The sequence below is a fragment of the Pelophylax lessonae genome (genome assembly GCF_965119305.1).
Source record: "Pelophylax lessonae genome assembly, chromosome: 10".
NCBI lineage: Eukaryota > Metazoa > Chordata > Amphibia > Anura > Ranidae > Pelophylax > Pelophylax lessonae.
In genome coordinates, this window is record NC_138777.1 from 73,547,973 (window position 1) to 73,563,831 (window position 15,859).

Consider the following 15,859-nt stretch of genomic DNA (forward strand, 5'->3'; position numbering starts at 1 on the left):
TAAAGGAGTGTGCTTTGTAAAGTATTTTGCTACTTACATATCAGGAGAGTCCTCTTTGCTGATGTATTCCTCTAGGATACTGGTGTCAATTGATGGTTCCAGAGCTCCATTAATATCATGTCCTGAAACAAAACATATATAGAACTGAGTTGTTTGTACACCAGTGATTGCTATGTAAGGACAACATCTAATACAGCACTCTTCAGCAGAATCAAAGAATAGACATGAACAGAGCAGTGTAATAATTTACAAGTGATTAATCAATTCTTCAAACAAAACTTTTCTAGTGGAGAGTCATGAGAGTTCAGGCTCATGAATACCAAGCACAATGACAGCACAGTGCAGGGGTTGCAGTTGCAATCGGGCCCCATGCTCCAGGGGGCCTGTGCAGCTCCCCTGTACACCTGGATAGGAGGGGGGAGGGGGGGCAGCATGTAGAGAAATCACTGTCCTCCTTTTTCGTTCTGTAGCTGCAGGAGGAAAATGGAGGAGTTTGGTTTCTCTGTATGTTTCCCCCCCGCCACTCCTCCTATCCAGTTCACTTGTGTTCTGCTGTCTCTGGGCCCCTGTGTGCTCCCCTGGTCCCCTCCACTGTGCTGACCCCCCCCCCCCCCTCAACTGTGCTTCCTTCCCTCACCTGCGGGCTGCTACAGGGGATGTGTAACAATAGAGAACCAGGAAGGGGTCGTTAAATATGTAATTTACCAGCTCCTTCCTTTTCTGAACGGACAGAGTCATAGTCAGTGACGTTGTAAAAAAATAAAATATTATGACAAAAATATTGCAATTAAAATACCAAAACATAAAAACTACTGACACCAGTGGGTGAACTTCCAGGATCGCAAAGGTCACACTTGCAAGCGAGTCCTGGCATTCCACCACCGTGGGGAGGCCCCAGGATGGCAGGAAGGGGGCCCACTGCAGAACAATAAAGGGCCCCGCAATGAGAGTAAAGGGCCCCAGAGTCAGTGGGAAGAGCACCAGGCTTGAAGGGAAGGGCCCCGGCCAGGGGTCCGGGGGCCCTTCATGGTTTCTTGCACCGGGGCCCTGAAGGTTCTAGTTACGCCTCTGGCACAGTGACTAAATGGTTAGCATTTCTGCTTAGCAGCCCTAGGGTGATCGGTTCAAATCCCAACCATGGCACTACCTGCACAGAGTTTGCATGTTCTCCCTGTGCCTGCATAGTTTCCTCCCACACTTCAAAGACATGCTGGTAGGTTAAAGAGGCACTCCACTCTCTCAATCAACTTTGACTCTTTGTAATCCTAATGCTGCTAGCATTCGTAAATAGGTAGGAAAATATATCGTATTTCCTTGTTTTAATCGCTCATTTTACATTTCTTCAGTTACTTTCTGGTTTCCATGCCTAGGCAAATAATGTCATACATCCCAGGAGTCTTCAGGAGGGGAGGAGGGTCTTTCTCAGCTAAGCACACCCTCCTGTCTGCATGCCTGAGCTAAGGGCAGATGGATACCTGGAAGTAAATGCTACATGAATCATCTGCCCTTACTCAAGATGGACACAGTCAGAAATGTTAGGAGAGGGTTTTTCAAATTGATTACTCAGCAAAATAAAGCATGGAGAGATGAGTGGATGGGGGAGTTTGATTTGAATATTAAGGCTTCATTTTCCCTTGGAAGTTTTTACAGCGGATGTTTTTGGCATCAGACGTTTTTTTCTGCAGCCAGTAAACTCCCCAGCATGTTATCCTATGTGTCCATGCACACATGGGCTGTTATCAGCAGTTTTTGGCTGGGGCGTTTTCTGGCTGGAAAAAAAAACAGAACTAGTGGGTTTTGAGAGGAGTTTTTCAGCTGCAAAAACGCTCTAACGCTGATAAAAGCTTAAAATGGCTGAAAAACACCGCTTTTTGGCGTTTATTCGAGTTTTTGAGCCATAAGCTTTTGTGGCAGTACAGTTTAGCTAAAAAAAGCTAAAAAACGCTACAGCTGAATAAACGCTAAAAACGCTGAAAAATGCTGAAAAGCTCCTTCAACAGCTACAGCTTTCTACTGACATTTTAAAAATGAGGTCTAAAAATGAATTAAATAGCATTTTTGGTTGGTGGCGTTCAGATGCCATCTATTTCCACTTTCATTGGCTCCTGTCTAGAATGGTCCTAGTATATGTATACATGTGAGTTAGGGACCTTAGATTGTAAGCTCCTTGAGGGCAGGGAATGATGTAAATGCATAATAAATATGTTATGCGTTATGTAAATTGACAGCGCTATTTAAGTACCTGTAATAAATAAAATATAATACAGCAAAAAGTGAACAGGGAATGAAAGAGAAGCTCCCCTCAAAAGGGGAAACTCTGCTTGTCTGCACCCCCCCCCCCCTCCTCCACTACCACATTTGGCACTTTTTGGAGTGAGGGGGTACCTGGTTTTGACAGGTACCCGCTTCCACTTCTGGCTCAGATTGCTCCTTCTTCTCAAGCAGTCTTCTGGGAAACATCACATGTCCCAGAAGACTACGGGCCCATTAGGAAGGCACAGCGCAACTCGTGCATGCGCAGTTGGAAATAGGCTGCATTGGACACCGATTGAAGAATCAGTTCGGCTGAGGACCTCACGGGATCCCTGGAAAGGTTTTACATAAACAAATAAAAGCTGATTATTGTAAGCACCCATGTGAGTAAATGGTGTGTCTCTTTTCTGTAACTGATACAGTCTCCTGGAGAGCTTGCTCTTTTAACAACAGACTTACTGACTGGATCAGCTGATGAAAACAGAAGAAAGAAAGCCTAAAAAAAGAAAGCTAATGCAGCTATCACATCTAAGAAATGGTAAGCTGCAATATAATAAATGTTTGCTTTTGGGTTTAATACCGCTTTAACCAACCTGGCACAAATAAAAGGATCCTGATCTACAATACCTAGATGAGTAAGTGCCAGATCAGATTGCATATCGCAGTGCGATCTGAAAGTTCGCACAGAATCGGATCGCACTAGTGTGAACCACCATGCGATCCGATTCTGCTGCGGACCAAGAAAAGGGTCCTGTGCGTCTTTTAGTGCGATTGCGGTGCGAATTCAGCCATACAAACTGTATGGCTGAATTTGCACCGCACAGAGATCGCATGTAATTTTAGGAGCAGTGCGCTCCGAATTACATGCAGTCTCTGTGATCGCACAAATGTGAACCGGCACTAAAGCTTTTTTAAAGGGTATGTGATTCTAAAATTAATTTCTAACCTTGCATTTGTAATGATGGACTACTTGCTACTCAATTGTTGAATATCTTTTGGTCGCTAAGTAGATGTTTGCTTAAAAATAGGCATAAGGTAAGAACACACTGCACACATATCACAAAGCTGTATGTGTTTCTCACACATGAATAATTAATTATTCAGCTTTCTCAACCAAGGTTGCATGAACCCTTAAGGCCCGTAAACACGATACGAAAATCAGAAGTAAAATTTCGTCCGACGAACTATCTGCCGGATTGTTAGTATAGTGTTTTCGACAACCGATTACGAATTTTCGGACGACAAAATCTGGATGTGCGGGCTATAAAATGTTTATCGTACGTCAACACAACGTCCGATTTTCGTTTAATTAGTACAGTTTTCGTCTGAAAAAAAAACCGTAAGAGCAAGACTAGGCATGCTCAGAAAGGAAAGAACACATAGAAAACAATTCAACACATGACATCACTTCTGAAGTTGAATTCTGTCGTACGGGAATTTTCCTATGAAAGCAACCTCTTCACTTTCGATATTAAACTAGCATGCAACAAAAATCGGACGCAAGATCATTCGATAATTTGATCGTGTGTACGAGGCTTTAGACTTCCTCCACAGGTGACTAGGCGCTCCTTGAGCAATGAGCCTGTGGTGGACTGTTCTCCTGCCTGATGAGCCAGCATCAACCTCACTTGGCTGAGCCCCGGGTGTGGGTCCAGTGGATACTTTCCTCTCATCTTCTCAGGTAAGAAACCAATATCAATGATGCCTTTAGCTGTCTGTAAGAGCGCCGTCTACAGCTAACCTCCAAACTATGGAGGTTCTTCTCCTCATGACCACCAAAGTAACAGGAAACTTCTCTACTGACCAATGTAAGAGGATGTTTCTGTACTGACCACCAATATAAGGGAATATTTCTTTACTGACCACCAATGTAAAGAGACATTTCCTTACTGACCGGCTAATTATTGATTATACCAATGTACAGTGAGTTGGATATACAATTTAAGCAGGAGGCCTCTAAGACCTAAAACATATTCCCAGGGGTCCTCCTTGCTAAAAGGTTTAGAAAGGGTGCATTAAAGCTCCAGCCCCAAAGATTGTACATCAAGTTATAATTGGTTTAAAGACAGGCTTAAGTTTTCCTATGGATTTATCTTTTAAGATGATTTGGTGGCATGATCGCTGAACCAATAAATGTTGTTAGGTAGGTGATTTCTTGCTGTGTGCATTTGTTAATCCGTGGCGCCAGGTGACAAATAGGCAGGGCTTTTTTTCTCAGAGGATAGGTGCAGGAACCCCCCTTCTAAGTTACTTTGTGTCTCTGCCCCCCCCCTACCCACCTCCGAACACTAACCCTTGGTTCTACCCCTAAACACCTCCGAGCACTGACCCTTGGTTCCATCCCTACCCAGCTTCCAGTACAGCCGCTTGTAGAGAATATAAAGCCAAGTATAATGTTGTATTGGAATGTATGGAATTCCATTATGATAACAAGAAAAGCAATAAATTAGATCCCCCACAGCCAGAAGCAATAGACCCCCCCCCCCAGCAGCAATAGATCCCAAGCAGCAGCAAAAGAAAGATCTCCCAGCAGCCAGCATCAATAGACTCTCTAGCAGCCAGCAACAGTAGACCCCTCCCTAAACAGTAGATCCCTTCCAGCAACAATTAACCCCCAGTATCAAAAGATCCTCCACCAGCAACAATAGATTGCCATGCAAAAATTGATCCCCTCCAGCAACAATAGATCCCACAGCAGCCAGCATCAGTAGACCTTCCAGCACCCCCTGGAGGTGCCGGAACTGCGTTCCCCCGCGTTCCCGCTGAAAAAAAGCCCTGCAAATAGGTATGTACTATAGTACATAAAGCTTCCAACTATCCCTCTTTTAGAAGCAAATCCCTCTGTCCCTCTTTCCTCCTTAGCTGTCCCTTTTGGTCTAAGGAATAGACCTCTATACAAAATATACTATTTACCTACTAAAAGTTATATACTACACTACAGCTTTCATCCAGCCTCCAATGACAACATTTTTTTATTTTATAAGTCAATATAAAAGAAAAGCAGTGGTGAAAAAAAGTACTTGTGGCTTTTACCAACCATAATTCTTTATAATCCACATAATTGAAGGTGTGAAAGCGGTGGGTATGAGTATGAATAGGAAGCCAAATACAAGACTATAGATTTCTGGTAATAATGATAGAAGAGAGGCCCAAAACGCAGTAAAAAAAAAAAAGTACCAGGAATCATTCACATCTAATTACAGTAATCCCCCGCTCCATTGCGGTTCAGTTTTTGCGGTCCCGGTAATTAGCGTTTTTTTTTGTAATGTTATTTTACTATATAAATCATTAAAAATGAAATATTTTTGTGTTTTCCATAGCTCTTGCTATGTCTCTTAGTATCTTTTATGTGTTTAAATGAGTTTCTATTGTTTTAAGCGCCGGTTCACATTACCGCGACGCTACTTGCAGGGGCGACCTCCGAGATTGCGGTGCGAGCAGCGCGCCGCGACCTCGGAGCGGCCGCCACGGACTTCATAACATTGAAGTCTATGGCGGTCGCCTCCTGGTCGCCCCAAAGAAGCTCCGGACCCTTTTTCTAGGTCGGAGCGACTTGTGTCGCTCCTATTAGAACGGGTCAGCAGCTTCCCTATGGGAGGCGACCTGCGGCGACCTGTGAGGCGGCCAGGTCGCCTCACAGGTCGCCCTAGTGTGAACCGGCACTAAAAGTGTGTTTAAAGTGTGTTTAAAGACCTTAAAATGCTTCTACACGTACAGTGACAGTAAAATAAACATGCCTACAATGCATTTTAATAGGGTTTTTCTATTTCGCGGAATTTCACTTTTCGCGGCTGGGTCCGGAACGTAACCCCCGCAATGGAGTAGGGTTTACTGTACATGCAGTTTTCTGCATTCTGAACTGCAGGCCAATCTCAGAGCCCATTAATGTTAGTATTAGCTGCTCTCATCACAGTGGTGCACTCTGCAAATGTCTGGCAAATTGTACTCTTGGATACATTGGTCTGTAGTTATCCAAACAAGGCAACTAAATAGAGGCAAATTAAAAAAATTCAATAAAAAAATCGCATTGCCATTCAGTTGAATTTGGCAACACGTGTTAAACCACTTGTATAATACAGATCATTTTTATGGCATCAGTTGTGAACAAATCCTTATTAAATTTAATGTAATATTTCCTAGCAAGAAGGAATTTACATCATCATTTTTTTAGTCCTCAAGTATTTGCAACAGGATGAAACAGCTGTGTGTAATTATTGAGTCAGTGACACGGATTATGTCTTCTGTGCAAGGTGATGGAAAGCCAGAGAACATGACCTTTTGGAGGTCTGGAGTTGAGAAACCATCATTTAGAGCCCTACTCGTGGAGAAAGAAGTGCGCTATGTTGTTATCAGTCAAAATACAACAGAGGCTTCATTTTATAGTGTTAAGCTGACCATACATGACTAGATTTTCCTACAAAAGTTTGTACTCATCAGTACATTTGATGATGCCTACAGAGACTTAAATGAATGTTGTTCAAAAGTACTTTAAAATATGGTTTTCTTTTAACATTTGATTAAGGCCTCTTGCACACTGCAGCTTAAAAATGCTCAGTACAGCATTTTTTTTTTCTGTGCTAAAATAGAGCCCATTCATTCTTATGTGCCTATGCACACAGCCGTGTAATTGAGCGCCGCTTATTCTTCAGTAAGAACAAAATAGAAAAATCTGCATTTTTGGTCAGTAATTTACGCCTGATGTGCGCAAAAACGCGCAAATATGCGCGAATGCGCGCAAATGACCCTAAAATGTCAATTGAATATCCAGAACGCTAGAATAAATTTATGCGCAATTGCGCGCATTTACGCAAATTCGCGCAAATTCGCGCAAGCGCGTAAGCGCGAAAATGCGCGCATTACAATTACGCCAGAAAACGTAGATGCTCTAACAGGAGTATCGTGTGCAAGGTGCCTTAGGAATAAATGTAATTTCCCAAACTAAAAATAATTTCACTGTTAGAATTTAATTTTTTCAAGAACATTTTTTATGTCACTACTGTGGAATATGAACGTTGTTTTAACCCAATTAACATTTTGAAAATCTAACATTCCAAAAACAATTTTTGAAAAAAATTAAACTAGTCTATATAGTTACATAGGTATTCAGATGAATAATAATAATAACAAAATAAATAATTATAATAAATAAAAAACAATATATACATATTATATATATATATAAATATATATATATATATATATATATATATATATATATATATATATATATATATATATTTATAAAACTTCCATTTACACTATCCTTTACCCATAGCTGATCAAGAGGATGGCAAAAAAAACCCCAATAAAACATAACACAATTTTCTCCATCAGGGGAAAAAAAAAATCAGATTATCTATAAATACTAACTACTTGACGCCCGCACTAAAAGAAGAAAGCTGTTAACCGGCTTCTGTTGGAGGGACATCGGTCCCCTAAGTGCCCTCCAGTGCTGCTAATCAGTGCCCACCAGTGCCATCCATTAGTGGCCATCAGTACTGCTAATCAGTGCCCACCAATGCCACCTATCAGTGCCCATCAGTGCTGTCAATCAGTGCCTCCTGATCAATGCAAACTATCAGTGCCCCTCAGTGCCACCCATCAGTGCAGCCTCATCAGTGCCTCCTGATCAGTGCCCACCAGTGCCGCCTCATCAGTGCCACCTCATCAGTGCCCATTAGTGTAGCCTATCAGTGCCCGTCAAGGCCACCTGATTAGTGCCCATCAGTGAAGAAGAAAAAGTATCTGTTTGCTAAATTTTACACCAAAATATGAAAATTATTTTATTTTTTTATCATTTTTTTTTAATGTTCGGTCTTTTTTTTGTTTAGCAAAAAAATTAAAAACCCAGTGGTGATTATTTACCACCAAAGAAAGTTCTGTGTGTGTGAAAAAAATGCAAAAAATTTAATTTGGGTACAGTGTTGCATGACTGCGCAACTGTCATTCAAAGTGTGAGCGCGCTGAAAATTGGCCTGATCAGGAAGGGGGTATAAGTGCCCAGTAAGCAAGTGGTATTATTCAATTCAATCTATTTTGTGCATTAAAAAAGTGTCCCTTTGCTGATGTCAGTAACAGGAATTATGCCCCTTTGTTGGTGTCAGTGGGGGGGATAGTGTCTTGCATCAGTGGGAGGAAAAGTGTCTCAAGGGTCAGATAAAGGCAAGAAAAGGGCCGCATCCGGCCCGCGGGCCACAGTTTGGAGACCCCTGCCTTGGACTATGGCTATATTTGCTGATGTAAACATATAGGCCCCTTTCACACATGCTGTCCGTTTGTCTGTTTTTCATCCATCCGTTGACGGATGAAAAACGGACATCAATGTATCTCTATGTAAAAACGGATGACAACGGATGATCATCAGTTAACATCCGTTTTCATCCGCTTCCGTCAATGTCCGTTTTTTTGAACGGATGAATGCCCTATTTTTCATCCGTCAAAAAAACGGATCGGATGAAAAACGGATGAAAAACGGATGAAAACGGATGAAAACGGATGACAACGGATGAAAAACAGATGACAACGGATGAAAAATGGATGAAAAACGGATAACAACTGACGAAAAACGGATGACAATTGACGAAAAACGGATGACAACGGATGAAAAATGGATGAAAAACGGATAACAACTGACGAAAAACGGATAACTGATGAAAAACGGATGACAACTGACGAAAAACGGATAACAACTGACGAAAAACGGATAACAACTGACGAAAAACGGATGACAATTGACGAAAAACGGATGACAACGGATTAAAAATGGATGAAAAACGGATAACAACTGACGAAAAACGGATAACTGACGAAAAACGGATGACAACTGACGAAAAACGGATAACAACTGACGAAAAACGGATAACAACTGACGAAAAACGGATGACAACTGACGAAAAACGGATGAAAAGCGGATGAAAAATGGATGAAAAATGGATGAAAAACGGATGGAAAACTGATACATTTTGACGTGACTGAACTGATGAACTGAACGGACCGTATGTGTGAAAGGGGCCTAAGGCTGTACTTCCGCTTTAATTCACCGCAACAGGTCTCCTAAAGTGATAATAATCAAGACAAACAAAACATGTAATGCATTGCATCTTAAAATCAGTAGATGTGGTGGCTGCATTCATTTTCTTTTTTTAGTATTTTACCCTCTGTTTTCACCTGGTGATCTGCCCAGTAACACACCTCCTGTATTTAATTGATTGTAAATGATCACCTTGTAAAACAACCCATTCAGTTTAAAATAGAAATGAAAGGCAAAACCATTTTGTATAGCAAAAAAAAAAAAAAAAAAACCATTATAAATACCCTTTTTCCCTTTTTTTTTAAGTGATCACATTCCATCTGTTCTCAGCTGCATAAGAACTGGGGGGAGGAGAAGCAACACTGAGCAGCTTCTCAGTGAATGGCTGTAGGGGGGGGGCATGTCAAGACAAGTCTGATCATTGTAGGAGAGCAGACTGAGTTCCCAGCATAGCTAGAAAACTGACCGTGGTGTGCTTTCCTGCTTAGTGTGGTCAGTTTTTAATAGGAAAGCAGAAGGACTGGCAGGAACACCAGGGATTTCACGCAAAGGAAGTAATAAAAAGAGAACAGGATACTTTCTCATACAAGTACATGGTACAGCAGGCACATACCTGGAATATGGAGTGATGGGGTAACAACTGCTTTAAGTTACCTACACTCTGTATGTAACAGAGGGCCTTTGGACAGCAACCTTGTCAGTCGGGGGGGGGGGTAGTGTTAAATGTATTAGCAGACTTAAATACACTAACAAATTCAAGCCAAACTTCAGCTAACGCTTTTTAAGCAGTCACTGAAACAGTTTTTTCCTTTTGGGATAAAGGTGATCATTGTCAGTGTTAGAGGGTTTGCCTCAACCATGTAACTGCTACATCTGCAGGACAAGCTTGTTCTGTTGAAAAACAAACTTACTAGGCAGATATAAAAATATAAGAAAAAGAATGCAGCCATCAGACATGAAAGACAAAAAGTAGAAGAAAAATCGGACTTTGCAGGCCAGATAGAGGGATGTTCATTGAACAAAATCCATATTGGGGGACTTCAATTACCCCGACATTGACTGGGAAGAGGGGACTGCACACTCACAGAAGGCCCGCCTATTCACGGAAACCTTACTGGATAATTACATGTCACAGTTGGTGGATTCCCCCACCAGAGAAAACGCAGTCCTGGATCTATTGCTCACTAAAGCAAGGCCCGAAGCGAAAAAAAAAAAAAAAAAAATAGCGCAGGGCAGACATGACCATGTGAAGAGGGGAGACAGGGCAGGTGTGAGTTAAATTAAATTGTTTTGAGTTGGGGGGTATTCAGGGATTGGTGTATCAGGTTTGGGAGGGGTTGAGGTACAGTTAGGAGGGGTGGCCCCTCAGATTGGAGGTCAGTGGAAGTTCAACGGACGAAGGAAGAAGAAGCTTGGTCACCCACCTTTTTCACTGCAGAGCATCTTACCTCAGCTTCCCTGGTCTGTGATGGCGGATTTGGACGTTTTGCTGGAGCAAATCAAGGCCGCTGCCGCGGTGAAGGGGACTGAGTGGCTCCGGTCCCAGGTCTCCACGTTGATGGGGGTTCAGGACTCTGCACAGGATTCGGAGGGGCTTGCGGTCCCGCGGGCTCGGCGGTCACGGCCGCCGGAGCGTTTTTCACCGGACCCTTCCCCTCGAGCTCAGCGTCATCCTAGGAGCCCCGACAGGGACCCTTCAGGGCCGCCGGCTAAGCGTACTCCTGCTGCGGCCGTGCGCGCCTCTGGGAGGAATCCTCTGCATGGACGGAGCTCTGGGGGTAGTGGGGGGAGGCGGCCTTCGGTCTCTCCCCGTCCCTCTCGCCGGGGTGCTTCTGGACTGGCGGGCTCCCCTACTGGCGATGCTCCGGTCGGAGGGGTGCCTCGGCGTGGGAGCGGCTTCATGGCGGCCGGTGGCAGCAGTGATCGGCGGGACTCGGAGTCGGCCTCGGCTGGGCGCAGAGAGATGACGCGACGGGGCAAGTCACGTGGCCGGGTCATCGGAAGTTCGGCTGGTTCACAGAGGTCTCCGTCGGGCGGAGCTGGAGTACGGGGGCGTGGACGCCTGTCGCTCGGCTCTGCAGATGGCGGGAGTGCGACACCTGGTGGACGGATGTCGGCGGTGCCCGGGGACGATCGTTCGGAAGGCGAGGTGTCCGGATCGGATGTGGAAGAGGATGTCGGTGGTCGGTCGGCGACGAGGGAGGCTGGATCGGCGGCTGGGGGCGCCCCCCCTGGGCAGACAGGTGAGGTCACAATTCCTTCTCTGGCTTTGTCTGATTTGCGGGGCTTGTTTGATGTGGGGGGTGGGAGTGCTGGAGGGGCTCGGGGGGTGGGGGTGTCCCGGCCAGTGGGGGCGGGGACCCCGGCAGGGGGTGATGATGGGGGTTTGAGGGGCTTCCTCCTGGGTCTACGGGACCTCTTGGGGCGTTTGCCCCCGGGGGACGGGGGCCGCTTGTCTCCAGCGGCGGCTTGGGTGCCTCCGGCGGGGGGCTCGGGCACGGAGCCGGGGGGGGCCCCGGGGCTGGCGGGGCCGTCTTCCACGGGGCTAGTTGCGGGGGGGGCTGGGGCCCCTCCCCAGGTTGTTGGTGCGCCGGCAGTGGTGGCAGTGACGGCCGGGGCGGCGGGGGACAAGGCCGGGACGGCGAAGGAGGGGAAGGCGGACGCTGTTCGCCTGGACGATTCAGCGAAAGGTGAGGTATATGTTTGTTTTGAGGGCCCATTGGGGGCACATTTGAAGCAGGAAGTCCGGGAGAAGATCTGGGGGTGAGTACGTGGAAATCTTCACGCTGTTGCCCCTCGAGAAGTTTCACCTGGACAGGGTTAAACCGGAGGAGCGCAAGAAGGAGGACGAGGAGGTGCGACGCCATCGGCTTATCCCTCGGACCTTCGCCAATTGGCTGCAGGCCTTTGCCATTCTGGCGGGCGTCATAGGGGAAAAGGCGCCGGAAAACTGCTCGGCCCTGTTCTGCTACATGGACGCTGTAGGGGAAGCCTATCGGGTTTACGGGGGGTCGGCCTGGCTGCGGTACGACGAACAGTTCCGACAGCGGAAGGCGGTTAGGCCGTCCTTGCGGTGGGACCACAAGGACATCAGCCTGTGGATGCGGCTCATGTCGTCTGCGAAGGCTCCGAATCAGTTTTTTCCAGGGGGGGCCGGTGGTTCTGCGACCCCGGGACAGCCGGCCGCAAAGAGGAGGGGTTTCTGCTGGCAATTTAATGAGGGTTCCTGTAAGTTCGGTGGCACATGTCGCTTCAAACATGAATGCTCCGGTTGCGGAGGTTCCCATTCCTTGGCTCGGTGTTTTAAGTCCGGAAAAGGGCGGTCCGGAGAGCCTTCGCACAAAGGGGACGACGCCGGTGAGGGTGGAAAGGCTGCGGCCTTTTCTAGATAGGTACCCCGATAGGGCGGCTGCCCGACTTCTGGGGGAGGGTTTTGCGGTGGGTTTTCGTATCCCTTGCTCTTTGGCCTCGGTGCCGCCGGTGGCGAGGAATTTGCGTTCGGCTTTGCGCCACCCTTTGGTGGTGTCGGATAAGTTGCACAAGGAAGTGGCTCTCGGTCGCATGGCGGGCCCGTTCTCGGAGGTGCCGGTGCGTGACTTGGTGGTTTCGCCGTTGGGGGTGGTTCCCAAGAAAGAACCCAACAAATTTCGCCTCATTCACCACCTCTCCTTCCCAAAGGGTGGGTCTGTGAATGACGCCATCGACCCGGATGCCTGTACGGTGTCTTACATTTCCTTTGACGCCGCGGTGGCCTGGGTGCGACATTATGGGCGGGGGGCCTTGATGGCCAAATCGGACATTGAGGCGGCGTTCAGGTTGCTCCCGGTTCACCCGGACAGTTTTCGATTGCTGGGCTGCCGGTGGCAAGGGGCGTATTATGTGGATCGCTGCCTTCCTATGGGCTGCTCCATATCGTGCGCGCTGTTTGAGACCTTCAGTTCCTTTGTGGAGTGGGTGGTTCGGGAGGTTTCCGGTGTGAATTCGGTGATCCACTATTTGGACGACTTTCTGTGTGTGGGCCCGCCCTCTTCCAACGGGTGCGCGATCCTGCTTGCCACGTTGCAGCATGTGGCCGGGAGCTTCGGCATTCCGTTGGCCCCCGACAAGACGGAAGGCCCGACCACGGTGCTCAGCTTCCTGGGCATTGTCGTGGATTCGGAGGCCATGGAGTGTCGCCTACCGGAGGATAAATTGGGGGCTTTGAGAGCTGAAATTGAAGGGGTGCTGGGTTTGCGCAAGATTCAGTTGCGCAGCTTGCAGTCATTGCTGGGTAAATTGAATTTTGCCTGCCGCATTATGCCCATGGGCCGGGTTTTCTGCCGACGGCTGTCGGCGGCGACTTCGGGGGTGAAGTTGCCCACTCACTTCGTCAGGCTCAACAGGGAACACAGGGATGACTTGCGTCTGTGGCACGGTTTTTTGGCCACATACAATGGTAGATCCTTGTGGATGGCCGGGCCGATCAGCGACTTTGATTTGGAACTGTTTACCGATGCTGCTGGTTCGGCGGGGTACGGGGCTTTTCACCGGGGGGCGTGGAGCGCCGCCCCTTGGCCGGGGGCATGGCAGGTAGCGGGGCTGGTCAGCAACTTGGTGTTGCTGGAACTGTTCCCGGTGGTGGTGGCCCTGGAGATTTGGGGGGCGGAGTTCAGGAACCTGAAGGTTCGCCTCCATTGCGACAATCTCGGGGTGGTTCAGGTGATCAACCGCGCGTCGGCTTCGTCTCAGCCGGTGGTGCGCCTCCTCAGGTATTTGGTGTTGCGGTGTCTACGGTTGAATGTTTTCCTGTACGCTGTGCACATTCCGGGGGTTAAGAATGATATTGCTGACGCGCTGTCTCGTTTTCAGTGGGACAGGTTCCGGGAGTTGGCACCGGCAGCGGAGCAACGCGGAGTCACGTGTCCGGAGTGGCTATGGGGGATTGCCTTGGGGTCCTCGCTGGATGGATCAGGAAGTCGGTGAGCGAGTCCACGTGGTCGGCTTATTGCAAGGTATGGTTGGAGTGGCTGGAGGTGTTGCGGGTGGCATCGGTGGATCCTCTGGGTCCGGAGGTCAGGTGGGTGTTACTTTTTTTTGTCTCTGATCATTTTGAGAGGGGCGCGTCGGCTTCCGCTGTGGCTCGCAAGTTGTCCGGCTTGGCCTTTCTGTTTAAATTTCTGGGTTGTCAGGATTACACGAAGGACTTCGTGGTGAGACAAGCGTTACGGGGCTATTCTAGGGCTTATCGGAGGAGGGACACTAGGCGCCCGGTGTCCTTCGCTCTTTTGCAGGACGTCTGCCGGCAATTGGGGGAGCACTGCGCCTCGAGTTACGAGGTGGTGTTGTTTAAGGCGGCTTTTTCTCTCGCTTTTTTCGGGGCTTTCCGGATTGGGGAATTGGTCAGCTCCTCCCGGACGGTGCCGGGGGGCCTATTGGGTCAGGATGTCTCTGTCGGTCGGGAGGGGGTTACTATCCTCCTTCGACGGTCCAAAACGGACCAGAGTGGCAAGGGGGTCCGTGTCCGGTTGTTCGCGGTGCCGTCTTCACCGCTGTGCCCGGTAGGGGCGGTTCGGGATTACGGGGCAATCCGCCCTTCGCGGCCCGGTTCATTTTTAATGCATGCGGACGGGTCGTCGTTATCTCGTTTTCAATTTGTATCGGTGTTCAGAAGGTGTGTGGGCTCTTTGGGTTTGGATGCCAGTAGGTTTGCATCTCATTCCTTTCGGATCGGGGCGGCCACTGAGGCTGCACGCTGGGGATTGACCGACGATGCGGTCAAACGCATTGGGCGCTGGGAGTCTAGGAGGTTCTTGTTGTACGTTCGTCCACAGCTGTTGGTGTAGGGTATGTACGGGGGGTGGTTTTGTCGCTGGGGGGGTGTGGGCCCGGCTGGTTATCTGATTATTGGTTGGTCTTCTTTTCCTTTTGTCCCCTTTTCTTGTAGGTTTGGAACCCTGCCTTGTTTGGATCGTGGGACACTCGTATGTTTTCTGGGGGGCCCGGAGAGCTGATGTGCGTCCTAATGGTAGACAACTTGGTTTTTCTCGGCACGAGGCTTGTGTCAGGTGGCTGGGGGTGCCGGGGCTTACTTGGGGCAGGGTCCTTCCCGAAGTGCATCGTTTCGCCCGGTTGGACAGGCAGCCAGATGTTTTGGTGCTGCATGCCGGGGGCAACGATTTGGGGGCCAGGTCCGCGCGGGCCTTGATCAGGGACATAAAGTTGGATTTCCTTCGGCTGCGCACGGCTTTTCCGGCGCTGCTTGTAGTTTGGTCGGATATGGTGGCCCGCACGTCCTGGCGCATGGCCAGGTCGGTCGCGCGCCTTAATAAGGCTCGGATTAAGTTGAACAAGGAAGTGGGGCGCTTTGTGTGTCGGAATGGGGGGTTGGTGGTTCGCCACCTGGAGTTGGAAGTGGACACATGGCGGTATCTGCGGGATGATGGAGTCCACCTCAATGCGGTGGGTATAGATTTATGGGCCCTGGGATTACAGGATGGGATCCAGCGAGCCTTGAGGGTTTGGAGGGGCACGCAAGGGTAAGGTGTCACCCTTGGGTGCTGGTGGCGTTTTGTTGGTCTTTGCTGGCGGGGGAGGTGA

General features: G+C 48.2%; 1 protein-coding gene across 4 annotated transcripts in view; it reads right to left on the reverse strand.

The window, feature by feature from the left end:
• MYRF (myelin regulatory factor) overlaps positions 1–15,859 on the reverse strand; it is a 250,799-nt gene that overhangs the window by 87,228 nt on the left and 147,712 nt on the right. For all 4 annotated transcript variants that reach the window (XM_082269824.1, XM_082269822.1, XM_082269823.1 and 1 more), the window contains exon 2: positions 38–122. In XM_082269824.1, the coding sequence (XP_082125950.1) occupies positions 38–122 (85 nt within the window). The remainder of the gene's footprint in view (positions 1–37; positions 123–15,859) is intronic.